Source organism: Astatotilapia calliptera, chromosome 17 (genome assembly GCF_900246225.1).
Source record: "Astatotilapia calliptera chromosome 17, fAstCal1.2, whole genome shotgun sequence".
Taxonomy (NCBI): Eukaryota; Metazoa; Chordata; class Actinopteri; order Cichliformes; family Cichlidae; genus Astatotilapia; species Astatotilapia calliptera.
In genome coordinates, this window is record NC_039318.1 from 33,035,899 (window position 1) to 33,063,668 (window position 27,770).

A 27,770-nucleotide genomic window follows, 5' to 3' on the forward strand; every position below is an offset into this window, starting at 1 on the left:
CAAACATGGAGACATTTCATTTCATAAAGAATCAATGCAGTGATCCAGGTGTATCTATTATTCAACTGTACGTCTACATACAACTGAATATATTCACAGGGTCTCTTACAGTTAGAATATGATTTATTCACGTGCCCAGCAAGCACATTTACAGAAACTAGAAGGTGTTACGGTTCAAATGAAGCCTGGGCATCTTTTTCTGGACTTGCAGTTGTTATTTAATATACTTTTACATTTTAATTAGACAAATAGTGCAGGAACAAATTTGTGGGAATACTTGGATGTTGACATAACCCTAAATGTATCATCAGCAGCAGAGAGCATAAAGTGGTCAAAGTTAAATGATAGTCATGAGGAATTAACAAATGCAGCACATTCAACACGTCAGTCAAGTTATTCAAAAACCTTCCAGTCAGGCTGGTTCACTGCATACAAAGCAAAGAAAAAAATAATGTATCATTTACTATCATTTATTAATTTAAATACATATTTACATGCAAATAACTGTATGATATCCAGTTAAATGTAAGTTTGGGGTGTAATACACGTGTAAGCTTATAGTCAGCAGTTCTTCAGTGCATGGAGTTGATTGAGGAGAGCGTGTTTTTCCTGTTCTAACAAGGATATTTGACAGTTCTTGTTCTTCACCTCCTGTTAAAACATGAAAAATGACAATGTTACACAAAGGGACAAATCATAAGAACGCTGATGCAAAACTTATTCACGTAACTTTATTAAAAGCTCTTAAAGAAGATGTTTCAATATTTAATTAAAATATATTTCTTCTACCTCCTTGAGGGTTGTTTCTTTACCTGAGTCAGTACTGAGTTGTGCCACCGGAGGTCACTGTCTGCCACTGCTTCAAGCAGAGAGGGGTTGCTGCCGGTCATGGCGTTAGGCTCACTCATCACAGAGCCCAGAGAACCGTTCACCCGCTGGATACGAGACCCGAGGAGGCAGGAGCGAGCCTGAGGACAGGCACACAGAACTGTTAGTGGGCTTAGAAACACCCGAATGGATGCCAAGCACAAGTCTCATCTTTATGATTGGTGAGGAATGCTCTCACTAACAGATGAAAATGAAATAGATGCTTAAAATGATGTAATTACAGGAAATGTTTGTCGTTTAGGAATGAGGCTGAAGTCTTGCACAATTTTTCAGATATTGACCACTAAACTTGGACGCTGTGCATGCTAAAATTTATGGTAAGGCCCGATGCAACTTCCATCCTTCAGCCTCGACAATAAGGCAGCCAGTTGTGATTGTGTTACAATGACAAGCCTTTTCAAAGTCAGAAGGAAGTTAAGACTGTAATCATTCATCGTTATTAAACATGACAGCCTCATGTCAGTAAAATCAAAGAGGCCCTTCTCTGTACCTCTGCTCCATCTTCATTTCTGGAGACAAACCCACTTCTGCTTTCGATGCTATCCTGCCAAGCCCTGTTCTCCTCCAGCCGCTGGAGATACCAGAGCCGAGCCTTCTCCAGAATCTCCAGACCAGACCACAGAGCGTCCTTCTCCTTCTCCAGATCCTTCAACCGTTTAATCTGAAACACAAAGAAGCAAAATGAAATGGAAAACTTTGTTTGTGCTGAGTTATATGATAGAACCAGTTTTGGTATGTCCCTGTGTACTAGGCTAACATGTTTGACCTTCAGGTTCATGTATAGAAGCATGTAAACCAGAGGCCCCGAGGCACTGTGTACCAGGCAACACTGAGCAGCAGGTGGCCTTTAGCTCTTTAGTCTATGCCCAGCGGGGTTACAGGCTCTTTAAATAGGCTGAAACAAAGACACACAGTGAGAAACATGACATGTGGCGGTGGGGCTTCATGACTTCAGACCATTAGTCACTGTAATCTCAACGACAGTGAGGCCGAAAACTCTATTCTCTATTTTAGAGTTAATAGTCTAAATTTATTCTGGCTCGGCTGCTGATCGTTAGTAGATTTACTGCTAACAGAAAACTGGTTACACTGATCCTTCAACAGGAAGCTGTGAAGATCGAGCTTGACATGTGGGAATGTGTCACTGGGATGACTGTAGAGTCACGCTACCCCGAATAAAGCAAAGATAGAAATGACTGAACGCAACCTGACTCAACACACGCACTTTATACATACAACGATGCGCATCACCTTTACGTGACAATTCAACTTGTCTGAAAAACACACAGTGAGTGAGTGTGCTGTTCAAATGGAAAACAAATTTAAAAAGCTAGAAGTATTAATGAGACATGCTCTTAATCTGAATATTGCTAACATGACCTCTTAATCCATGGCTGTCAACCTTATGTTATCAGTTTGCCACATATGATTCAGTTATGATAGTTAACCAAAAATGTACATTGTGAAAACATTCAACTCTGAGAGCCTTGAGAAAAAGAGATCAGATTCAACATTATCTACAAGTTTGTCACATTGAGTCGGCTTACTGTTATCACAAACAAACACTACATTTAAAAAAAAAAGAAAAGAATGGAGAAAGCATATACACCACTGGGCTGGTTAGCTGTTAGTGAGAAAACATGCACATTTGCTCTATAGTTTTCTCTGCTTTCTTGTCTCAAACGTGTTAATGTTTAAAAGAAACAATTAGACTTGCGACTATTTCTATAGGATTGTGCCCTTAACCCCTAAAATCCACATTTTTCCAGTTAGAAAATGTAAAATTCATGAGAAGTAAAAAACGCGGTGAGCGTGATATTTTATGCTAAACATACTGACATTAGCAGAATATAGTTTCCCTACCACAAGAGAACAACTGCAAAATATCATGGCAATTCCACAGGCAGTATCAAAGATGAAAGTAGTCACCGTGACCTCAGCTGCCATATATGGAAGAAAGGGTGGAGCCCTAATTTATCAAGCTAACTCTAGCTAGCTTGGTCAGAAAGCTGCATTCACAAACTGTTTGGGTGCAGGAATACGTTAATTGAGCCAATTAGTGCTGAGACTAACAAGCCAATTATACAGGCAGATGAGTTATTAAAAAGAGAAAACTACCCACACAGGCGCAAACCCTATTTTGTACCAGGCAGTAAATATGCTTTTTAATCTCTAAACTTCAACCTTTGAATGTATGAGTCTGTGGAGATTAACTTCATTTTGGTGCCAGCCTCAAGTGGCAGCTACAGGAACTGCAGTTTTTGCCACTTTTTCAGCTCTGGAGTTTGCCCCTTGGTAGCTAGCACCTATTAAACTTCTCTCCCATGGATAAAAATATAATGGAAGCACTGTTTAAAATATAGTTTTTGTTCTTCACTTTCTTTTTAATTATCGACTGAATGGTGACTGATATCACTGCACAGATATCAGGCTGATCTTATTTTTGATGCCTGGTGTGATTTTCTGATGGTTGTGGTGTGTTGCAGGGTACACCATCAAGACTATAGCTGTAATAGCTAACTATATACTATTTTAATAGTCAATCAATTGTTTTGTTAATTAGGTCATTTGACATCGGTGGCAGGAGGTTGTTACTTATTATTTGGCTCATAAGCGTAAACCTTTTTTTCTTAAATGTTAATAATGCAATAATAGATTAGTTTAGAAATGCTGTCATAACATATTTTATTCAGCAGAGCAGCTTCAACATTTATCTCAGCACTGTTTGCAGCACGTGCAGCAGAGTAGCATTGCAACTGAACAGAGGGTGGTGCATCATCATTATATGAATCCAAAATGTGTCTTTTCAACTAACAAAGCTGTTCCCCAATGGTGTGTCGAGGCACACTTCTGTGCTGTGTGAGGCAAGTCTAGCTGTGTGCTGGAATTCAATAACAGTCAGAACCTATTACTGCTAGACAAAAAGATATGGATGAATTGTTAATCCACTGTTTCAGTACTTTGGAAGCAGTGTTTACCTGAGGCAAATCATACAAAAAAAAAGCTTTTTGCACAGCTGCCAAAAGTTGGATGTTATTACAGCATGACACATGAAAAACCTGACTGACAGTGAGAGTAGAGAGCCCTGAGCCTGAGCCTGTCAAGTAACTTGAGTTATACTCCACCAAGCAATATAAGGAGGCACTTAGAAACCACAAAATCCTCTTTTGCAAAACTTATCCAGCTTTAAAAATGCTGAATTTTTACCATGCCTTTTTTTTGAAAATGTGCAGATATCATGTTAGGCATATTATTAAAATTGCCTTTGTCCTACAGTGCAATCAAAGAATGAACTGAGGATATCTCGTGTGACACTGAATTAGCTTTATGCAGACATGAAGACTTAAAATTGGACGTTTTTACCTCTTTGAATTTGCCTAAAAAGTTAAAAAAGTTTTTTTTGTCTGTGAGACTACACTTGTGTTTGCTGTCTGTTCAAAGATTAATGAAAAGAATTGTTTAACAATCTCAGTTCTAATCAACAGATAAGATTTCTGACATTTCTGTCCCTGCACTTTAGTTGTTTGTGTTTCTTGGCACTCGTTCCTTGTAGCTTGTAGCTTGTACCGGTTGAACTTACTAGTGAAATATGCTGCCATTTAGCCTAGATAAACTTGTCTCTTTATAAGAATACTGTAAAATAATGAGTAAATGAGTCAAAATCAACACAGAAATGATGGATGTTACATTCCAGAGAAGTGGGAAAAGTCAGGTTATTGCAGGTTGGCCAAATGTACCAAACTAGTGACACTTCCCCAGAGACAGAAGAGTCCATCAAAAGCATGTTTAGTATACAACAGTTTGATCATTCATACAACTCCTAAAAAAACAGGGAGACAAAACAGATGATGTATAGACACACAAATACCACCTCTATCCTCACCCATAGGTAGAAGCGAAGTGTGTCCACGCTGCACAGACTGGTCTTAAGCGGGATGATAACCACAGTGTAGGAGCCAGAGCTGGAGGGACGATAGGCCATGGAGAGCTGATCAGTCACTGACAGCTACTGCTACCCCATACAGCTGGGTTGACCACAAACAACAAACCATAGCTTGCCACTGGCTGACTCAGAATAATACCGCGGGGAGAGAATGAGTGTGCATGAGTGAGAGAGAGAGAGAGAGAGAGAGAGAGAGAGAAGGCAGGACTGGAAAAAAAAGCAGCATGATACACAGGCGCAGGCAGCATGGTGCCCCCGGGGCGAGGTGATGAAAAATTCCACATGTCACTGACTGGTTGATCGACAACCAGTGACAAAGAGAGGGAGAACCGGGTTGGAGAGGGGGTGAGACTGGCACTGCCGGATCAAAAATGAGAGAAAAGACAACAAAAGGTGAAAAAGCACCCAGCAGGAAATATGAAAATGAAGCTGCGGATGGGAGATTTGAGGGGAGGATACAGGTGTGGTTACACACTTATCAGCTCCTGATGTGTTTCCATCAGTGTCATAACAGCAGGGGGGGGGGGGGGGGGGGGGGGGAGCTTGTTTATCCCAAATTTACAGCAGAAGGCCAGAGGAGGAAAACAAGGCTGTGTTTCACAAACACTGGATTTTCCAACAAGATACGAAGAAGTTGTCCCTCAGCTCAAGGAAAATCATGCTAATCTGCAGCTAGGTCCAAAGGAAGGGCACGAAATCACTTTCTTGTTAGTTTCAGGTGAGCTTTCTGTCCCAACATGTTGCCTGGAATGTGACATAACCTGAGGATGAGAGATCAAGCACAGAGGTGTGGAGCACTGAATGGAGCTGCTAAACAAACTTGACTATGGCGAGTATAGTTTGGAGTTTGAGAGCAAGTACAGGAGATAGAGACTTCAGTAGGCTCAGTTTATTGACACTAACAGCATTACTATCAGCGCTCAGCTGTTCAGTTAGTCGATGGCAACACAGAAAATCAGCAACACATGTTATTCATTAGGGCCTCAGGCTAAAGTGGCTGTTATGGATCCAACAGCAGCCCTGTTGGAGAGATTTTAGTGCAACTTGTGAGGGAAAAATATATATATAGAAAATAAAATCCCCTACTGTGCCCCCTCAGATTGGTTCTACAATTAACCTCTACAACAATGTGTTAAATATATGTTATACTAGCGTTTTGCATCAAGCACAAAACTACCATCAATGAACGGACAAAACCAAACTTTGGAGGTACCCCTCCTGTTTTGTGTGAGGGCGTTTTGTGTTCAAAAGAGAGGTCATTCATTAGCTTGTGCAGCTAAGCTATGGACAAAAGTGCTCCCTTTTAAAGTGGACACGAAACACTACATGCATAAAGGCTAATTTACATCATGGATTCCTGCACGTTATACAGCATCCAGAGGATAGTCTGTGTATTCAAACCCACCTCTGGCGCTGGTGCCCTACCCTCAATTTTAAATGCATATAGACACTGAGGGTTTTCGGGAGGAGCCGTGCTCCTCTCTGGCAGGAAGCACCATGCCCTCCTGTGTTTTAAATGCACTTCTTCACTCACCCCCGTTCTGTTAACCATCAGGGCTGGGCAGCTGGGAGGAAGTGCTGGCCGTCGGATTGGGGTCTGGGATGCGGGGCCTCCCTGCTACTGCAGATAAGGAGGCGATCTGCTTTCCTCCACCCCAGAGAGAAGGGTTACATCTCCTGGGTCTGGGTACGGTTTGCCCCTCTGGGGGCAGGGGTACACGGACCTGGGATATAGAGTATGTTTGGGGAGTGTGAATGTGTGTACAGTGTCTATTTATGTTTGTCTCTACGTCGGGTGAGTGCTGAGTATTTGTTCGTGTATATGGGGGTGGGAATGCACGTTTGTGTCTGCGTGCACCTGTTCACCTCCCCTCTCCACACTCTCTGCCAGTGGCTGATGCTCTGAGAGGTCGGTGTGTTGGTGTTTCTTGGTGTTTCTTGGTGTCTGGGGCTGGGCGCTCATGTATGTACTGGCTCACTCCTGATGGCCTCTGGGCCTGAGGCCTGAGAGGGGTCACTGCAACCCTCTGCTCCGTGGCTGCTGGGTGACCTCTCGTTTGGGGCTCTCCTCAGCTCTTCCCAGGAGGGTGGCAGACAACAATTCTGATGGCTAAAGATCCAAACCTCTGTAACAACAGCATGATCCGAACATTTTAGATGGCATAGGCAGCCGTCCTAAATTTTTAACTTCACGAAACCATGACTACAGATGTGTCAGGGTGGCCGAGTGGTCTAAGGCGCTGCGTTCAGGTCGCAGTCTCACCTGGAGGCGTGGGTTCAAATCCCACCTCTGACAGCAAGTAGCTTGTCTGACACTGTTCAAGTAAAGATGCTGGTGTTGTGTCAGGTCTAATTCCGCGTTGGTGAGTTTTGTAATAATTGACTTGTAATAGCTGACATGTACAACAAAGCAAGTCATTAATTTCATGTCACTAATATATTTACTGAAGATATATAACTGTCATGTACACTGTGCTAACTATTTATTAAAGGCACTATCACATACTGGTAGAATCACTTTCTTTTACACAAATCTGCAAATTTGAAATCACTGGAGCAACTTTATTGTCATTCGAGCATTATTGGTAAAATCAGGGCTGACCTTCTTTTTTTATTTACATGATCTTTATACCATTAAAATGCAAGTTAACCACTAAAGCTAATATGATTCATTTTGTTTTCCCAGTAAACAGCACAATCCAATGATTTCCAGCTAATTTTCTAATGGCATTATTTTGGCACTCCCATGGTGTAATGGTTAATGCTTTGGACTTTGAATTCACTTCAAAACACATTGAGATCTGCTTTTATGAGACCAAAGTTCTAAGCACCAACCATAATATCATATCTGTAACCTCTGTAACAGCTGCATGTATTGAGGGCTTAAGATGAAACAGGAAGCTCTGTGGAATTATCTATATCACCAAAAAGCGCTGTGGAAGATATAGATGGTTGAGCAGGTTAAGGCGTAGATTCGACTGCCACTACTGCATTCAGGTGTTTTCAATGCGGGAAACTGACTTGTTCAGATGAACAGGGTACAACTATTCTTAGTGTTACTCTGACAAAATGCATTTGAGATCTAAATTTCTCATAAGACAGGTCTCTTAGTGGGCACTGTTCAACCCTGCATAGTGGACTAGTTTTGTAATGATGAACAGCATCTTCATCTTTCATTTGCTACATGCGAGAAACTTGCTGTCAGAAGCGGGATTTGAACCCCCGCCTCCATAGGAGACTGCGACCTGAACGCAGCGCCTTAAACCGCTCTGCCATCATGACACAATAGCCCATGAGATTTGGCAAAATGATAAATACCTGTGCTGGTTCATCTTACTCTGGAAGACCTGACAAAGTCACACCTTTCACAAAGTCACACAATTCAGACAGACATTTGTAAAAAACTGAGAAAAACCTCAGAAGTTAGCCTCCGGTTTACAGTTTTCTTCAGTCTTTGTGGTCTGCCTCATGAATGTAAAATTGCTTGTGTAGCCAAACAGAATTCCTGCAGTTTGATTTCCATCAGTGTCCTGAGTTTGTCATTGTTTATGTGATTATTACAAATCCATGAATGTTTTATTGTTTATCTGACAGTGCATAAACAAAATGATCACACACACACACGTCCTTCTGCTAATTAAGAAAATCTCATATCAGTAGTTATTTGCTTTGCCATTACTTCCATTATTGATGGACACTACTCTAATGTGATGACGTTAAAAGCTCTGTGAGTGAGGCTGCTTCTTGCCAGGTGTGGTGGTGTGTGCCTGTAATACAAGCTACCAGGAGACTGAGGCTAGAGGATAGTTTGAGCTCAGGACCTCTGAGCTGCAGCAGTATATCAGGCATCCTCGCTCAGCATGGATATGGTGCACCTGTGGGCCCTGGTACCACCAGGTCATCTAAGGAGGCCTGCACCGGCAGACAGAGCAGGTGAAAGTAGGATCAAGCTCATGAATAGATGCTGAAGATCAGCCTGAGCAATGCAGAAGAAGCAAGTCTTTATGCACTACTGATTCACACAATGTTTTGTGCTCTCAGTGCATGAAGCATTAAAAACCCGCAATTATTCCCAGTGCTATCCATTTAGGATCTGCGTTTCCCATCAGCTTTCTTACAACTTATGTGTGAGAAATAAATCCATGTTTACATGTTTGCAAATTTCTTAAATACTGAATGAAATATATTTTGAAATGCTTCGTCACAGGAGCAGGATTTGAACCCACGCCTCCAAGGGAGAAGGCAACCAGAACACAGAGCTTTTGCTCAGCTACTGAACACTGATTACAAAGATGCTTGAGCACGCTTTTATCTGTCAATATATCATAATATACAATTGAATGATCTCGAATGCATAACCCTAAACTGAATGGAATCTGACTTATGTATTTAAACTTGAGGTCAAATAGCCTTAGAAACAAATAGCAACTCAAACATGCACACACATGCATTCCTGATGAACTATTTCCTGCAAGACCTAAATGCAACGCCTTAGACCGTTCAGTCATCTTGACTCCAGGTGGTGTGCAATTAGTTATGATGGTAAGCCAAGACAAAAATACTATCCACTTATTCCACCTCCTCACTGAAGGCACACCTGAATAAGCACAACACATAGCCGCTGGTAATACAAAAATGCACTGAAAAGAGGAAAAGAAACAACCTTTGTGGTAGTTACGGGTTCAGGGTCTGCCATCACCATCTTTCTTATGAAGCTGCCAACAAGGCTGGGATGCAGGAGCTGGTGTGTCTTCAATGAAGCTGTCCCCACCCAGCAGTGCAGCTTCCAGTAAATTTGTATCATTGTAGTCTGCAACTATAACACACACAAATACACACGGGGCAGAAATATTGATGAATATAAACAAGTATAAAATGTAATATAAAAGAATAGATCACAACACAGAGAGGTGTAAGAAAATTTGCATTTACTTCTGAAGAGGACTCTGGACTCTGTATAAGGTGGCTGGAAGAAGACCTGCACAGTACAAAAATTATAAAATACTGGCGTGTGCTAGTTCTACTTCTCAGCCTCCGAGGAGACACACCTGTGGTATCAGTTTAAAAATCCTATGTTGCCTCATTTTGAAGTTATTGTATTTACAGGATTTTCAGAAAACTTGACTTCTGACGTTGAGATCACTGAGATTTGAAATTTTTAGTAGATATACTTATGATATTAATTTGAAGCTCCTACGTCACCGTGTTGTTGCGTTATCGAGAAACTTAGATGTCAATACCGATCGCCCGACCGCCCACCAGGGTGATGACGATACCCTGTCAGCCTTTAAAATTTGAGGGGTAAAAACAAACAAGCAACACAATTTAAGTCATTAAACTCATTAAAGATGTATGCTACACACCCTGAAACCCCCCCCACACTATCATGACATTCATGTCCGTGATGACTGCATTTGAATTTCTGACCACAAGTGTATGTCTTTGTGCAGTTTTGTTTCTTTCTTTTTGAAATACTTTGGTGAAAAGGACTGTTTGCTATTACGCTGCTGTATAACCTAAACAAACTTGCTGTGGGTGAGGTGTAACAGGGATAACCCCTGAGAGTGATACCATAGTAATATTTTAGCTGGAGTTCTGATGCTAATCAAACAATATCAAATTATTATTAGGATTCTAAGGTCTCACAATCTCTGATAATCGAGGACCAATATTTATAAAAAAAGAAGCTCAGAAAAAACAAAACACAACAAACCATAAAACCTCTTTTAAGCTGTTACTGTAGGCTGCTGGGAGACTGGCTATCACATTCAGTACATACTGTGTTTTGATTATTCAGTGGGTGCGGTTAAGCCTCTTTTGGCACTGTCCTGACAGGGAGGTCCATCAACATGTGTTGATGGACCTCCCTGTCGGTACAGTGCCCACCCATTGGTCCCACCCACTACATTATCACAGCGCTGTACAGTAAAGAGTATCACAGAGTATCATGACCTGGGTCATAATAGATAACACATTGATCTGAGCCATGCCAGCTTAAATGCACTTAAGTTAGGAGTTTGGGTCAAATGCAAAGAAATGCACTGGTATTTAATTTTTGCAATACAGTAGAATAGCAGGACTTGTTCATCTTGTCATGGTCAGGTCACTCACCTGAGACTTCATACCCCTTCAATTGCTCATTAGTGCAATCACATGACAGCAACTCAATTTATTACATGACTTGAACAAACAGAATGGGGATGAAAGGTCACTTAAGTGAGTATTTCAGAAAACTGAAAATACGTTTTTGGTGTCAGAGGTCACAGGAAAACTGCCTGACTGCTTCAAACTGACAGGAAAAAAGTAACTCAAATAAGCATTCCTAACAACAGGTTATGCAGAAGAGCATCTCTGCATCTGTGTGTAGTTTTCTGTGGGCTGCAGCAATAGAAGAGCATACTCCTGTCAGGGTAAAAACAGAAAACTGGGACAAAATTGGACAACAGAAAATTAGAAAAATGCTTTCTAATATTCTCCATTCCGTTTCCCTTTTTCCCCACAGCCTACTTGAAGTGTGATATAGGTTATGAACAGTAGAGGGAGCTATAAGTCCAAACTGCCTGCTGAAGAATACAAACTGTTAAAAGCTGACATTTTGTATTATATTCTCATAAGTCTGTGCCGCAGTAACTTCAACAAAACACCAGATGGAGCAACACAATTAAGTGCCAACTGAGAGACTTCCTCAAAAGTATGTCAGCTATTTTCAACCTTTCCTCACCCCCATTTTTTTTAATGGGGATGTTTTCTTTCATGAGGAACAACATGTTCAAAGTATAGCTATGAAAAACCGACTGAACCACTTTTCTTCTCCCAAACGATGCAAATTTAGACAGAAAAGAGGACCAGATAAGGACCCAGAAAAGCAATTTCAAAATATTTATATATAAATATTACATTTATTTATATTCCTTTATATAGAAAAGTTACATTACAGAGGGAGGATTGTGTGTTCCATCATAAGACCTGTGAGTCTTGCCAAAATGAAGCCTAAAGCTTCATGAGCTCATAATATCCTGAGCAATAGATGGCCTGTTTTTTTGTACACAGCATATATGGTCATAAGTAAGACAACATACGATCACAAAGGTTTCCACCGTGGGCTCCCCTGAGGAGTGAATTCACCACATTTATTACATAAACGGTGCAAATTTATTCACACAAGCTGCAACTTTTCTGCCGCTCCTGTTTCCCCCCAGTCATGGTATAATACTTCGCAATATGTGCATACATGTTTGTAGGTTATTCATATTTAGTCTGAAGTTTCTAGCGCACACACAGACAATTTTATACACAAACACACAAACACAACAGTAACTCACTTCCTCTTAAAGTGAATCTTTTTAGTCACTACTACTACTTTGTGGCTGAGAGTGGGCCCCTGGTTGCTTCCTGTCTTGCTCTCTCACATACACACTTTCTCGCACACATATTTGCTCCCTCGCTGTCACTCCTGTGTTTCATGAATACTTATAGAACTGTTTGCAACAAAAAAAGAAGAAGAAGAAGCAGCTAACACGGACAGGCCACGGCCCCTCTATATAGCGATGTGAAACAGTCATGAAGAGTCACTGTCAAGCGGAATGGACACATTATTCCTCGCCACAGAAGCTGGACGCTCCCTTCTCCTCTACAGTCCAATATCCAGTGCGGGCCATTCTGGGCTCACTGTTCCAGATCATAGTTTTGTGGAATCTTAAACATATTTTCCCCCCAACCCCCTTCAACACACACACACACTTAAAACCAGTGATGAAAAAAATGACATGTCTTTGCAGTCTCTCAAGGGAGCTCATTACAGACTGGCTCCTCCTTGTCCTAAGAACCAAATATAAGCAATGGATAGGAATGGAACAAACAAGCGGTTTGAGAGGAAACTCAATCCTGAATATGATGTGTTCGTGCCAAAAATAATATTGCGTGATGAGTTGCAGGAAGTTTGCTTATACATGTACAATATATTGGCTGTAATCTGACCTATTAAGGCCTCATGGATGTAGTTTAGGGATAGCGCACCTACAGCCAGCACTTTTTCTCAGACATTGAGCTTCTTTTTTTTTTATCAGAAACTAGATAGTGTCATTACCTTTACTCTTGGAACTAGGTGAGTTTATCCAACATTGCTCAGGCCCACGAAACTTTAAATGAAAGTCAAGAATTAAAGCTGTCAAAGATACCAAATGTGTCAAACTACACTTTTTTTTAACAGCACATCTCAAATATTGTTGCCCAATCGATGTACTTTACACCATAAGCCACATTCCCCCTGATTCTCACACACACACATACACACACTGTAGTTGGCGCCTGAATTGTGCACATACAGTACTTTCTTTATCATAAACACACATTGAGGGTTGTTTATTTCAAGGAGGGTGTTTGAGGCCTTACGGACTTTTCTGTGTCAGAACTTTATGTAGAAAAAGATGCTTTATGGATGTTTAGATCATCACACTGTTTGTTCAGTTTGTTTGCAATATTATCTGCAGTTTGTGCAGTATAATGTAGCAGAGCAGCAAATGGAGAAGTTATTAATGGGTTTGTATAATACTTTGCCAGAAAGGTAAAAAATAGCACCATCATTTCCCCTTTACAATATTACTCTAAGTATGTATTTACATGTAGACTTACAGGTAAACCTGTGAAAATGCTCACAGTGTATGTCGTTGACCAAATTTCAACGCAGGAACTTAATGCATTTAATGGTTAAGACGGCCAGCTGAAGTTCAAGGAAGTGCAATTAAAGTGACTTTGAATGTAAAATGCTTGTTGGTGCCAGACAATCTGGTCTGATTATTTCAGAAACTGCTGATCTGCTAGGATTTTTCCATACAACTATTTCTCGGGTTTATAAGAGATCTAAAAAGCAACACAAAATATCAAAATATTCAATAACTGCCTGTTTTGTGTGTTAAAATGCCTTGTTAGTGCCAGTGGTCAGCAGATAATAGTTAGACTGGTTCAAGGGACTAGGATAGAGAGATTAACTCGAACATGTGTGCTGTCAGGAAAAACTCAAAGCAAGCTACAGCAGCAGAAGACAAGAGAAACTGAGACTACAACTTTCTTAACCTCACCAGTTGGACAACAGAAGATGGTAAACCCAGCATCTGTTGCAGCACAAATGGAGACGTCAACCTAAATGTGAAAGCATGGATCTGTCCTGCACTGTAGCAAAGAACCTTTGCTACAAAGAATTAAGGTTCTGAAACCAAAAGGAGGTTCCAACCCAGGACTAGTGGTGATTAAGAGATTTATTACACCATAAAAACAAGAAAACACAAGTACTTCAGAAAGCTCTTTAAAAACTTGTTTAAAACTACAAACTGAAAACCTGGACTTTTTTCAGAAATTAATCGGGCATAACATTAAACCTAAACCACATTTGTCTGTTCAGGGAAGTAACAGATTTGGATTCTTATTAAAAAATAAAAATATGCTTTTTTATATTTGTTTTTATTATTTTAGCATTAAAATATTATTTCAAGTCAAATATTTGTGTGACAAACAGTGAGGCGAAGGATTTCAGTGATTGACATACGACCTGGTAGTAAACACATTTGAGGGTACCCAACACAACTTTTGCAAGAAGCCATCCGTCAGCTTCAAAGTCACGAACGATGAGCAAAGTGCTTGCAGTATAGATGCAGCTTTGGACTACAAAACGCCAAGATAAACAGTGTATTACAATATAAAGAGACACAAAGGATGAAAATCATTTTAAAAATCACATTTCCAAGCCTAGAACCACTTTTTAAAATCTCATATTAAGAGATATTGATCAACAAAAGGTGCAACACATCTTATCATTTACTCTATCTAATACAATGTATATGCAGAAAGGTTCATACAGGCTTTAGAGGTTGTTCCTAAGCAACCCAGCTGGCCTGCTTACCATGAATACCCTGTGGCCCCAAATCGAGGATTTTTAATACAGACTCCTGCTGCCCCCTTAAAACCCAAAGGCCTTTTCTTTTTTCCCCCAGAGATGGACATCTTAAACATTAATCGTCATATCATCTGCTCACAAAGCAAGAATCCGACTCACACATAGGTTTGATGGTGCTTTTCGTACTTAATTTTACAACTTTTTTGCCCCTTCTGTTTTCCCCCAGTCATGGTATAATACTTCGCTTTAAACTGAGCCATAAAAACAGGACTCAACAGGTTTCCATTGAAGAGATAAAGATGCCAGTTCACTCTTCCATGCAGATTTCTGATGTGATCGTCTCCGGTGAAAAAAATAAAAAAAAACTTTCTGTGAAACAATGAGATTAATCACATCAGCAAAGATTTGTGCCTAATTTGTCACGGCAGCATTGAGATTATTGGTTGCAGACAAGGTTAACATGCACGCACGCACACACACACACACACAAGCACACACAATCTTTCTCTCTTTTCGGCAAGTCATTAGCTCACCCCCTACCCCCCCCAACTCATTCGTCCTCTCAGCCAGCCTGTCACGCACACTTTATCGAAGCTCACGAACATATTCCATACCCTCTCCTCTTCCCTTTCTCTCTCTCTTTTTTGCACTATTGTCACGCTCACAACCCAACCCAGTTCCACACGAGCACAGTCAGATGGAAACCAGATGTTCACCAGATGTAGATAAGGGCAAAAGCACAACAGCTGAAGCACCTATTTTAGCTCAGCTGCAGGGAGGAGAAGCAGACAGCCCTCCTGGACTTATGAATGGCACATAAAATATAGCTTCACTTAAGTTTCTTAGTATATTCCATGCAGTTATTCACCATGCAGTCACATTAAGCCTATATGCATTTGCAATGATTCAAATTTTGCTTTGGTTTTATTTAATGTTTCATATTGCCTTGCAGTGACTTTTGCTCTAGTTTTGACATTGAATTAACCTCAGTAAGACCAAAACAAGTTCCTCACACACACACACACACACACACACACACACACACACACACACACACACACACACAGAGGCAGAGATAAAAACAAAGGATGGATTTACAGCAGCCTCGCTCCGCCCTTCAGCCTTCCTCCTCCCTCTCCCCACGCCCACAAATACACTCTGCAGAAACAATATTTCAGAAAGCACCGCCTCAGAGAACAGGCTGTTCTTGAAAGAACAAGTAGTACTTTAAGTGTACAGATAAAATGCAAAGTGGGAACACGCAGAGTGCACACTCAGGAAATGGTGCATGAGACACCGCAAGTCTGAAAAAATAAATCTTAGAGTCTCCTGTCTGTATCTTTTCCCCCCAACGCTAGCCCCTCGAGGAGCCCCCAAAACAAACAAAGTCAGGGTCTCTTTGGGCAAATTTCATCTTAGAGCCATTCACCGTGACGACCAAGTATCCCCCCCCCCCCCCCCAGTGAGCAGCTCTAACTAGCTGCCACCCCAAACCCTCGGTCTCTCCAGACCCAAAGCAAACTCTCTCAGACTCGCTCTTTCAACATAGCACATATATGAAAATAGTATATGACTGACTCCCCCACTCTCTGTGACAACCCCACCTGTGGCCTCCACAAGTGGAAACTCCCATGGAAACTCCTCACATATTTTTCACTCACAAAGTTTTTTCTTTTCTTTTCTTTTCTTTCCCTTTTTTTTTTTTTTTACAGCACTAATGTCCTGATTTGATTTTAACTCCACCATTGGCTTTGAAGGTGTGTCACCATTCAATATTAATGTCCTGCTAAGAACAGATTTTATGGTTTGCAGAACAAAAACATGCAAGTTAAGGTGAAAAGCAGGCAAATGAAGAATTTTAGATGCTAAATATAGCAGGGCTGAATACTAAGGGAATTACAGTCATAAACAAAGTTGTAAAAACTGCAGTTTTTACAACTTTGTGTCACTTAAGTCTTTGTAGGCTCCAATGATAAACTGCTGAACTTTACAGCATTAAAACAAGTGTTTAAAACTTGGTAGAAAATCAGTTTGGGTTTCTGTGAATAGCCGCCCCCCCCTCCATAAGCACTCTGAATGAGGTGATTTTTTTTTTCACATTCACCTGGAATAATTGCATTAGAGGCGTGGCAGGTCTGACAGGTGGATCTCACCGAGTAGGCTCGGCCTCATCCACTTGCCAGTAAACTGGACCCTTTTACTCTCTGTGCTACTGGACATTTTAAAAGGATTTTTTTTTAACTTCCTGTGTCGTAAAACGCATCCAAGAAGTTTTTGCATTAACTATTAGTCTAAAATGGTTTTCAGTCTCGACCACTTTCCTGCTAAATGTATGGGCTAAGTAGCTCATTTTGGTTTAAAGCAAATAAAACATTAAGTCTATTTTGTAACAATTGGTCACACTATATTTCAAAAAGGACAATTATCTGTGCTATTGTCACGGATTGCCGGGGCAAGCCGTGTGGAATGTAGAAAAGGACCCAAAGGGCAGCAGCTCTGGAGCAGGTGAGTGTTTATTTAACAAAAGAAAATACAAACAGCAATGGCGTGGGTGAAGGTGAAACAGGAAAACCTAAACTGGATAAAACTAACAAAACAAACCAGAAACGAAGATGCAGAGGTCCGGGGAAATATATACGGAGAGACGCAGGGAGACCGAGGGGAAACAACACAGACGAACCAGCAATTACTAAGACAGAAAATACAACTTAAATACACTCAGAGAACATAGGGAGATTACACACAGGTGGGAGACACAGCTGGGAGTGATAACCATGACGAGACTAGGGAGGCAAACTGAAAACACTCACATAAGACGCAGACCTTCACAATAAAACAGGAACTTGCACATGAAAGGACACAACCTAAGAAACGCGGACTAGATACAGGAACACACGGGCAGAACAGAGTAAACACTAACCAGAGGAAGAACAGAACCAAAATCGCGAAGAGAAAACACAAAACGCTGGGTCAAAAGGACCCAGGATCATGACAGCTATGGTCATAGGCTAGTCCTTAGCAAATAAGCAAGCTGGTTTCAAAATCAAATCATTTAGTGAAATCATTTAGGTTGTGCTTTAATTAACAGATTCTAATGAGTTAGCTAACCTAAAAATATTATTATGTTAATTAACAAACAAAGTTTGTTATATTTATTTTTGAAGTCTTTATGCTAAGCTAAGCTAACAAGGAAATAACTTCAGTTAGTAGTCAGTTGGTACGGATAAATGAGCTTCTCATGAACCTCACACCAAGACAGTAAAGAAGTATTCTCAAAAATTTTAGCTTATCACTGAACAGCTTCACAGTCACTGTATGTCGGTGTGTAATTTTGATGTGCACTAAAAAGTAACCACAATGATCTTCCAAAATATGTAGCTTTGTTCTCTAAACACAATAACTTTTCACCACCACCATATTACCTGTAATTCACCAGCCCGTCCTTACTGGAGCTGGCTTGTTATTATTATTTTTTTACTTTATGTAACATATGCACGGTTGAGGCCTACAGGTATCTTTGCTGCTTGTACAGCTTGTATGTTGGTGTAGATCCTTATCTGTTGCATGAACGTTTGTGTGTACACATTTGCACATGCACTTGTGAGCACACAAAAAAGCGTATATGCCCCGTAGGAAAACCGCTTAAAAGTCAAATGATTGTAGACTGTGTCATCGTACTGTTGAACTGTACAATTAAATTTAGATTTAGATCCATTTTCAAAACAACATTCAGTAAAGCACTGATTATTTCTCAAGCAGGCCCAAATCCTCTTTGACACCGTTGATGCTAATGTTACATAGACTTTTAATTGTTATATGCATGATGATGTAGGAGCAGACATACAGGGTACATACAGATATATATGTACATGTCTATGCTACAATCATTATAGTCAAATTTTGTTTCCAAAAAACAAAAATATTAATATAAATGCTTGATTACCATCATATTGCACAGGGGGTAGTTTCCTCATATACTCTACAAACGAGCTGTCTGGAGGTTAGCTTCTAGCTTATGGACATAAATGCAAACAAATGCAAGGCTGTAAGCAGGCAGCTGTGAAGCCTTATGTCAGTGATGTAACATGCAGACCAACTTCCCGTAATTCGCTGCCATTCCTCTACTTCTTGTGCAATTAAGTGTCTCTTTTTCTCCTTGCCTGCATTTTGTTGTGGTATGCTAGGAAATAATGACTGATGTAAACAATCTCCTGTCTGTGGTAAGCCTCTTCTCAGCGCTTGCTTCCGGAGCTGAAGGGTAGAAGGATGTGGAAACCCCCGCACTGCACCTGTGAACCAACAACTTCCTCTCACCAGTTTTTCTGTCCTCCTTATCTCTATGAAAGCATCCCCCTTCAATACAGACGCTTCCTGCTCAAACGAGACTGGCGTACGGTACGTGCCGTACATTCTTTTGGTGTTTTCCTCAGAGCATCTTCAGCACCAAAGCTTCAACGCTGGAAAATTATCTCTAGACACGCACCTTTCTGAAACCTCAATCTCATCCGGAATGAAACCAAACTGCATTTTAAGTTCTGCATGGCACAATATTTGGTAGTTAAAGCAGTACTTAAAATAATGAAGGCACAAAGGAACATGAGCCTAACCTCAGTGTGTATTGTAACACCTTCCTACATATGCTATATGTCAGCACGGGGAATAATGTGACCAACAGTATTTAATTGGTAATTTAATGTGATTCTGTGGTTTAGTGAAAGTCAGTATTAATTGTCAATATTATCAGATAAATGTGAAGGAGGTGTATTATAGGGTTCCTAGTGGACTCTCTGTTGTTTCCTTTGTTTGTGCACTGAATCAGTAACATTATAATAAAAAAAAGTCTGTATTCTTCTCTTTTTTGCAATCACAAGGCTCACCATGACAGTTTCCAGTCTTCTGACCAAGTCACATTGTACTATGATGACTGTTGTTTTACTAAGAGTGCTAATATATTCAATGGGCACTGACCGTGGAGCCGTTACAATGGGCTTAATGACTGCATATGCAACTGCAAAATAAAGCACAGGATTAAGAATGGGAAAAGGGGGCGGGCGCACCAAAACACACACACACAGGACTGTGGACAACAAGAAGAGGATTAGGAATTAAATGTGGAACAATAAGCTGACTGTAAATACAGGTCACAGAGCTGACAAAACAGTGAGGGATCATGCTGCTGAGGACTTATTGTCTGCTGCTGAGTCCTCAAATATTACAGTGTATAAAAAGGCCACCTCACACACAGATTAGTAGGGCATTAGGGAAGTGGGCCACAACCCTGACTGACTAGTGTTAAAATAAACGAGACCTAAAACAATGAATCATTAAAAAAAGAAACACTGTATCTTTCCATTAATGTGACAAAGATGCTTGGCTGAGGGGACACTCGGTCCCCTCATGTAAGTATTCATGCGACGGATATTTTTCAGTGCCAACCTTCTCCAGAAACGTGAAACGTAACCGTAACCTGACACTTTCTGGATGCTCTATGGAGCATGAAAGAAAGGCAGTTACTATGAAATGTATTGTTTTAACTTGTAGATCTATCTCTCCACCTAACTTTACCCTCTGGATAACAGTTATTTCTAGTACAAATGGAAGAATTACATATGTGTAAACCAGACACTCAGGGTATAATTAACAGGAAATGGAGGGCCTTTTCTTCAATGGTACAATATTTTTGCCTTAAAGTCAGGCAGTTTAGCATAGGAGTCAATGTGATTGCTGTGAATGCTTTTCAAGGCAGGGTCAAGTCGCCATTTAAAGACCTTCACTTCTTGACACTGCAGCACTGGATGATGGTGCTGGGCTGGTACAAGCACAAGGCAGGCTAAGGCCAGGATGATACTTTCTGGGTTGGAGCAGGGTCTGAATGAAGTAAATTGAAGTAAAGTATATGAAGTAAACCAATTGCACATGCACCCCAGGCTTCAGACTTCAAAGGAGTATAACAGGAATGACTGCTTGCCTGTCGGGTCTCCAGCTCTCTCTGTCCGCCACAGAGTATAATCGAGGCCTTAAGGAGGTTTTGTGGTCGCCACACTGGTTGTGTCGCGAGCTATCTGTGACATCACCACAGCACGATTCATATCTTCACTGTGAGCGCATCAGATGGGATGCAGTATTCTGCTGAATGACAGGTCTCACCACAGAAACAAAACCTGTGTATCAGTACACGAGTGGAGAAAGTAGACCCCGGAAGAAAACATGGAGGTTTGTTTCTGTTTTCCATGGAAAGTGTCATCTTTTCAAGCTGTTACAGCATCTTCCTGTACATAATCTGGCAATCGCTGAGCTTCTGTACTGATATGCCATTGAATGTCTACGCAATAGAACAAAAAAAGGTACACAAATTGGTCGTTTCTTTTCTCTTTTGGTGTGTGCCACTCTTCGTGAGGATGATAGCAATCTAATGGACCCTTTAAAGTTGCATTCACACTGGAAATGATTCACTCGTTACCGCATTATTGACCAGAAGAGCTCATAAACCTCTGTCTGCATCTCTTACTGAAGGAGGGAAAGCATTACTTGTGTCAGACTTGAATAACTCATTGTGCTAAACAGTTTAAAAATAGTCCGTGTATGTGTTTGCAAATCCTTGAATAACCTTTGGGAGTGAGGGCCGTTGGCTGGCTAACAGGCCCCTTGGATGACTTCTATATTATGTCACTGATAAGCAATAAAACAGTAAATTTTTTGCCCATGTGAAGAGGCACTGCAGCAATAGGAAACGGGAGAGTACAACAGGAAAGAACAATAATATTTTTTAAGTTAAGGGAACAAATGATGTGTCAGAATAGGTGTCAGAAAGATAAAAGAAGCAAAAGGGATGCAAAAATACCACCAGTGCTCACTGACACTAAAAACTAAAATAGAAATAAAAGGAAGGCAGGCAGGAAATAGTGACGACAGTGATGATTTAAATGAATTTAGACTGTAGATGTCTGCGTGTTACAAGTCTATTGATGGATGTAACTAATTTCTCGAACAAGAGCCACACTGAAGGGGTCCCTGAACATCACTAAAATTACATCATATATAGACAAGTGGGAGGTATTCAAGTATAAAGTAAAAAGAAAACACTTGTATGGCAAGAAAGGGGTGGGGGCTCCAAATGAACTGCTCCGTGGTTTATCTGTAGTGTGAATGTGAAGCAACTCAACTACCACCTTTCCATAGCATTTTTTGCTTTGCATTCTGGGATGCGGCAGGGTACCATAGATGTGCAAAGGTCATTACGGTCTAGTAACTGGCTGTGAAATTAATGTAAATTTTCCATGTTCTCCAGTCCTCCAGAACACAGCATCGTCATTACTCTATTTACTTTTGTTGCTTCACCAGACACGTGTGGCCAAAACAGGCTGAACATCTTCACAAGGTTTGAAATTGCGCATTTTGGTTCACTTGGAATTCCCTTGGCTTTTTTTCTGTGTGAAAAGAAATCAAACCACTGGGAAAAAAGCATAAATTGAACTAAAGTAAAAGAACTATTTAAAAAAAACATGCAACGTGCATGTTAGGGTGGTTTTACACGACCTAACAGTCAACTATTTAAAAAAAACATGACTGTTAGGTCGTGTAAAACCACCCTAACATGCACGTTCTGTGGAAGGAACCTGAAGGGAGTTAAATGTAATAGATTTTAAAACTGGCAGAAACAATGTAATAAAACTGTGATATGGCACATAGTCTCAGACTATTTTTTTAACAGGGCTGGTACACGCTTTATCTTGAAACGTGACTGCGGTGTTGGCAAATCATCTCTAAAGATAACACCGGTCTCTAAATCTTTGGACATTATTTTACAATCTGAACTTCACCACCTAAAAGAAATCATTGGGATCAATAGATACATACCCGGCAAGAGAAACCCGATGCTTTACAAGAGCTGGATGGATAGAAATATAACTATTACACTCAGAAACATGTTTATGCTGAAAGGCTAACTTTGTATATTTCAATTTACTCCAACTTTTTTCTTCATGTTTATTTAGGGTGAAAAATCAGTTTTTGTGACTAGATACAAATGTAGGTGTTACTTTTTGTCATATACTGGATTCTGTTTACCATTATTTAAATCTCCTATCAAAACCACAACCAGTGGATTAGTAAAAACACTCTTATTTCCCCAAAACTAATGAATGGTTTTGATCCATCCAGTGATTTCTTCAACTGTAAAATTTGATTTTGAGTGCAATTAATGTGTTTTGTTTGTATGAAGGTGTTATTGAAACAACGGAACATCTCTTTGTTTTTGCACTCATGTTCAGTTGTTCTGGGAACAATTCATTGAATGGTACCAACAACAACAGCAACGTAGTATTATGTTTACTCCTATAATACATTATAACACCAAACAACCCAACAATGGGTCTACTGTTTGGTGTCCTCCTCGTTAATGGTTTACTCATTGAACCAAAGGTCTTTACTCACAAGCACAAAGTTTATCCAAGCTCCACGCACCCTGACTCAACTTTGTATCAAGTCCCAAAAGACAGAGAGTTATGCACGTTTTACATAAACAGATATATGATTTAATGTATTAAACACCTTATTAATTTGGTCAGCAGACAAATTGTCAATGAAAACATCATGTGTGATGGCATGCAGTACAATGTCACGTCGTTTTTTCAGAGCTGCAATTGCACAAGATTAAATCTAATTAATTTTCTTCAGGGTCAGAAAGCATTAAGTACATTATGTTCTTTTCAGTATTTATGATAATAAGTTGGTCAAGAGGTCAAGGGGAGAAGTAGCAATTGAGTTAAAAAACAAGTTCCTCTTTTACTAAATGCATTGAATCCTGTGAAGTAAGTTCAGGTGATTTATTTTTATTTTATTCCCTACTTGGTTGGAAATTTGTATTCAACTGGAAAAATGTAGGGCAAGTCCAAATGAGTCTGTCTGTCCAGCCCTGTCACGTTGCAGCTCAACGTGACTCGAGGATACGGGCACGTCGCCAAAATAAAACGTGATGCAAGCAAACACGGGAACTGTGTGTCACATTTGAGAGACGGAAAAGGGGAAATGGCGGCCACTGCCAAAATATTTGACCTACTTCTGAGCGCCGAGAGGGAGAAGCGAAACACAGCGCGGGGAGAGCGAAGAGGGAACAGGTTTGGGAAGAGAGCTGCGAGGAATTTCACATTTTCGCAAACATATCAGAGGTAAGAAGTTTGTCTTTATTAAAATGTGATACATTTTTATTAATCTATTTCCTGTAGCACGTTTATAGGTGTAGGTGTTTTTTGTGTGCATTTTTTTTTGTTCCCAAAAGAAGTGCAACGTGCTTCATATTTTAATCACGCTAATAAACTATTATATCGTTACTAACCTCCTGGCTGCGCTCCAGCAACCTTGTTTTGGTGGCGACCACGTGACCGACTTCTCGCGTAAGGACGTCCCCTGTCTCTTCGCAGTCCATAACAAACAAGTCGCGGATAAGGGGACAGGACCGACCCACCCGTGGGTAGTGTTTGAGTGAAACTTTGCAGCGTGACAGTGTTTATGTCCGCGAGGGCTGTCACACAGCAACACCGTTAATTCCTCAAACCGGTGCGACAAAATAGCTGGAGCAGTCAAAGCGACACTTTTACCGGACTATTCTGAGATACTGACGCCTATGGTAAGATAAAAAATAATAATGTTTATAATACTAGTATTAATATTGCTGGTGGTCATTATAGACATATATAGGCTAGTTTTTATTTTTCCTTTTCTTAATAAGACGCTAGCTTTGTTTTAATCTTTCTTTGAAGCTAACAGAGTTTGCTCGCCTCACTGCTTAAATGTAAGCGTTCTGTATGCTTTCGTAAGAAAAAATAGTGCGTGTGTGTTGTTTTATGTAGCAAGGGCGAAGAGACTAGAAAAGACATGAGGCTGTTTGTGTGTCGCATCTCATTGACCCACATCCTCGTTTAATGTAACTGCGTCACGAACTCTGGCTGCTCCCTTGTTAACCCGCAAAACCTTAAAAAATAACACCCACCGCTGTGCGTTTATCCGCAGTTTAATGCCAGTGTTATAGTGCTGCAAAGGAAATAAATGCATTTTAAAGTGGAGGGATATATATTTATTTATGTTTAGTTTGAGGAGTGGAGGATTTTTTTTCCCTCGGGGACACCGAGCATAGTAGAAACCTGACCACCAGCACACCGCGCCCACTTCATTTTCGACGCAAACAACTTTCTCTCAGGGAGCGCGGTCCTCTTACTGAACACAAAAACTGTTATGTGCCCGTTTTTTAAATGTTTTTGTACGGCAATGTGAGTTAAAATAGGTCATTGAAGTTATAAATATGTAATACACACTCACTTAGGAAAGTGTTTGAATTGTTGTGGTTTGGGACATTGTAACGGTTCCTGTGGGTGTGCAGGTGCCGTAAATGCATTTAAGTGTACGTGTGAAAGTATAAGCATTATAAAGTATTAGGTGTCAGACAGTTGCGCAACTCCCTCACCCCCCAACCCAGGGTCTAATTGCTGTCTTTCAGGCTTATCTTCGCCCGATAGAGTGCTGGTATGTTCAAGAGCAGAATAGGCGAATTTGTAAAGTGCGTTTTCACCTCTGGAAAAACAGTGTCTTAACGGAACGTTTCTAAATCAGTTATGCAGGCAGGGGGAAAAAAAAGGCAATTCATGACCACAAACCAATTTCCAGCGCTGGGCTCCCTTCCTGAGGGTTTTGACCTACATTTGCATGGGCAAAATCATTTAGTGTTTATGTATTTATTTTAGCTTTAGGTCTGCCTTCAGGGAGGAAAGACAACTTTTTACGCTGCATTAAGTGCGTGGCAATAACTGCCTATCCCAAATACCATGTTTGTTCTTTTTAAGCCCCGGGAAGTTAGTTGGAGTTGTTTGTAAAATGTTAACTGGGTTTGGCTGGGAGTTGGAAACCAGCGGAGGCTGTGCTCAGAATTCATCAGTCTGCCTCTAATGAAATGTCACAAATGCAGGGGAAACATTTTTTTGTCGACCTTCTGACCATTACTGTCGACCTTTGGCCTGTGAACACCAGAGCAGGTTGCTGGAGATTTATTTGGCGTTAGCTCATGTACCTGTTGCTGCAACAGTTACTCAGCAGGTGAGGGCACATGTGTGTGTGTGTGTGTGTGTGTGATCACATAAAACATGTGGGCGCCCAAGAGGCCGATATGGGTGAGGGCGGGAGTTTAGGTGTTCAAAAGCTTGAGTGTGTGCGTGTGTAATCTGTGCCAGTAAAACCTCAGATCACACCTCATTTGGAACTCCACTGGACTAATATATCCATGTGTGTTTGCTCTCTGATAGGGACATGGCGATGGCCTCTAAATCAATAGCGGAACCAGCTATGGAATCTGACCCAGAGCTTTCGCGCCTGGGAGGCATCGAGGCCTGGAAGTTGAAGGCGGGGCCGGTGCGGAAGAACCTCTTTGGGCCCGTGGATCACCAGCAGCTGCAGCAGGACTTCCAGCGACTGTTCTGCATGAGCGTGGAGGTGGCCAACAAGCGCTGGAACTTTGACTTCCAGAGCGACGTGCCGTTAGAGGGCTCCAACATCCAATGGGAGGCACTAAGGTGTCAGGACGTGCCGGCGTTTTACCACAGCTGCACGGTTCGACCGCTGGCGAGGTCTGGAGCTGAGAAGACAAAGGAGAGACGGCGGACGTCGTCTTTGTCGGGCGAGGGTTCGCCTGGGTCGAGCGCCTCGTCTGGGTCTGGGGACGAGTACCTAGAAGTAACCACTAGGGGGTGCTACCGGATCCAGCGAACGGGGAAACGCAGACAGGCTGCGATCACAGGTGAGTTCGCTGGATTAGCTTGATTAAGACAAGGAAAGTTAAACCTCTGTGGTCACACTCATAACTGATTTCCACTCTGTTCTCTCACTCTGCAGATTTCTTCAAGGTAAAGAAGAGGAGGCTCCTGCATAACAAGGCTTCCTCTCGGCAGTAGAAAAAGCACAATGAGCGGAGGATCACCAAGTGGTCGACATCCCTCCTCACATCACCTCATATGCATCACATGTAGATATGTAGCAATATGCAAGTGACTGTCCACAAGCTCATACATGCATGGGCTTAAAAACTTCTGACACCACATACCTTTATAACTCAGCACAAGGAAGCTACCATTGCCCAAGTAAATTAGACTCTAGAAATCGGTTTTTGTGGATAGCTAGAAATAATAATAATAATACTGTATACTCTTCATACTGTTAGCTTTTTTTGTTAACTATACTGTGAAATCATTCTGAATGCACTCTCGCAGGATCCAACAGAAAACAGGCTCTAGTTTGAAGAGGTTAATGTTCTTCTGAACGTGCCTTAAGTAGTATTTGACCTCAGCCCTTGACCTTTTTTTTTCTCCCCACCCTCCCTCTTGCTGCAAGTCATAAGTGATTTTCATTTGACAAGTTTAGCCTTTAGTCTAACCCCACAGCGCGTGGGGTCAAAACCTCGCCCGTAGTCAAAATGTGGTGACGTGACTGGGATCAACCTTTGGGGCAAAAGGTCAGCGGTGGAGGTTTCTTAGGGAATGTGGCTGTACGTCAGGGTTTTAAATTATAATAATGTTTCATATATCACTATTTATTATTCAGATTGATAAAAAAAATAAAGTGTAAAAGCGAGGTAATTAAATTACAACTTAGACTACAAGCCCTTATGGCTCATAAAACACTCCACCGTTGCCACTTAAAACTATCTGAAACCATCAAAACACAGCAAAAAAAAAAAGTACAAACTATTTCCCCTTTTTTTTGCTTTATATTATTAGCATCTTTTTGGCAACAGACTATAAACATATCTTAATGGTTGGCTTAAGCTTTTATTAATGTAGCATGTTCCCACTCTTCGTGTGATATTGTAAATGCGAATGTAGTGTTTTTATCACTGTGGTGCAGCTCAGAGGAACCAAATCTTCTGGTTCTACCGTTTAACTTTTTTTTTTAATATATAAAAAAGTGTCACATTTTCTGTTGCTGTGCAGTTGTATAAGGCTTGTATATAGAAGATACATATATGTATGTGTGAGTGTGTCAATGTTTTTTCTCCCCTTTTATTTTGTT

At 40.8% G+C, this 27,770-nt stretch overlaps 2 protein-coding genes and 2 non-coding genes across 7 annotated transcripts; 2 read left to right on the top strand and 2 right to left on the bottom strand.

Annotated features, from left to right (window-relative positions):
* Positions 1–105: 105 nt before the first annotated feature.
* On the bottom strand, positions 106–24,156 carry LOC113009064 (suppressor APC domain-containing protein 1). 3 transcript variants are annotated; one of them, XM_026147130.1, is made up of 5 exons: positions 24,055–24,156; positions 9,495–9,647; positions 1,379–1,549; positions 813–968; positions 106–651 (listed from the first exon to the last, which is right to left on the bottom strand). In XM_026147130.1, the coding sequence occupies exons 1-5, from the start codon at positions 24,142–24,144 to the stop codon at positions 562–564; spliced, it is 660 nt and encodes a 219-aa protein (XP_026002915.1). In that variant the 5' UTR covers positions 24,145–24,156; the 3' UTR covers positions 106–561. The 3 variants fall into 3 exon arrangements, with proteins under 3 accessions (XP_026002915.1, XP_026002916.1, XP_026002917.1); XM_026147131.1 differs by lacking the exons at positions 9,495–9,647; positions 24,055–24,156 and adding an exon at positions 4,772–5,320; XM_026147132.1 differs by lacking the exons at positions 9,495–9,647; positions 24,055–24,156 and adding an exon at positions 2,752–3,926.
* On the top strand, positions 7,045–7,127 carry trnal-cag (transfer RNA leucine (anticodon CAG)). Its single transcript has one exon. It is a non-coding gene; the product is annotated as a tRNA-Leu (tRNA).
* On the bottom strand, positions 8,031–8,113 carry trnal-cag (transfer RNA leucine (anticodon CAG)). The gene has a single exon. It is a non-coding gene; the product is annotated as a tRNA-Leu (tRNA).
* Positions 23,684–27,682, top strand: cdkn1d (cyclin-dependent kinase inhibitor 1D). Of its 2 annotated transcripts, none has more exons than XM_026147128.1 (3): positions 23,684–23,887; positions 26,012–26,502; positions 26,598–27,682. In XM_026147128.1, the coding sequence occupies exons 1-3, from the start codon at positions 23,748–23,750 to the stop codon at positions 26,654–26,656; spliced, it is 690 nt and encodes a 229-aa protein (XP_026002913.1). In that variant the 5' UTR covers positions 23,684–23,747; the 3' UTR covers positions 26,657–27,682. The 2 variants fall into 2 exon arrangements, with proteins under 2 accessions (XP_026002913.1, XP_026002914.1); XM_026147129.1 differs by lacking the exon at positions 23,684–23,887 and adding an exon at positions 24,283–24,345.
* Positions 27,683–27,770: the final 88 nt, after the last annotated feature.

What these genes read in the sequence shown, in the direction of transcription:
- cdkn1d (XM_026147128.1), top strand. Translation starts at nt 23,748, where the DNA reads ATGGCGGCCACTGCCAAAATATTTGACCTACTTCTGAGCGCCGAGAGG. An exon ending in TTTTCGCAAACATATCAGAG is followed by an intron (nt 23,888 to 26,011) that starts GTAAGAAGTTTG and finishes GCTCTCTGATAG; the next exon opens with GGACATGGCGATGGCCTCTA. An exon ending in CAGACAGGCTGCGATCACAG is followed by an intron (nt 26,503 to 26,597) that starts GTGAGTTCGCTG and finishes CTCACTCTGCAG; the next exon opens with ATTTCTTCAAGGTAAAGAAG.
- LOC113009064 (XM_026147130.1), bottom strand. Translation starts at nt 24,144, where the DNA reads ATGGACTGCGAAGAGACAGGGGACGTCCTTACGCGAGAAGTCGGTCAC. An exon ending in TGCTGGAGCGCAGCCAGGAG is followed by an intron (nt 9,648 to 24,054) that starts GTTAGTAACGAT and finishes TGTGTGTTATAG; the next exon opens with TTGCAGACTACAATGATACA. An exon ending in AACCCGTAACTACCACAAAG is followed by an intron (nt 1,550 to 9,494) that starts GTTGTTTCTTTT and finishes TTTGTGTTTCAG; the next exon opens with ATTAAACGGTTGAAGGATCT.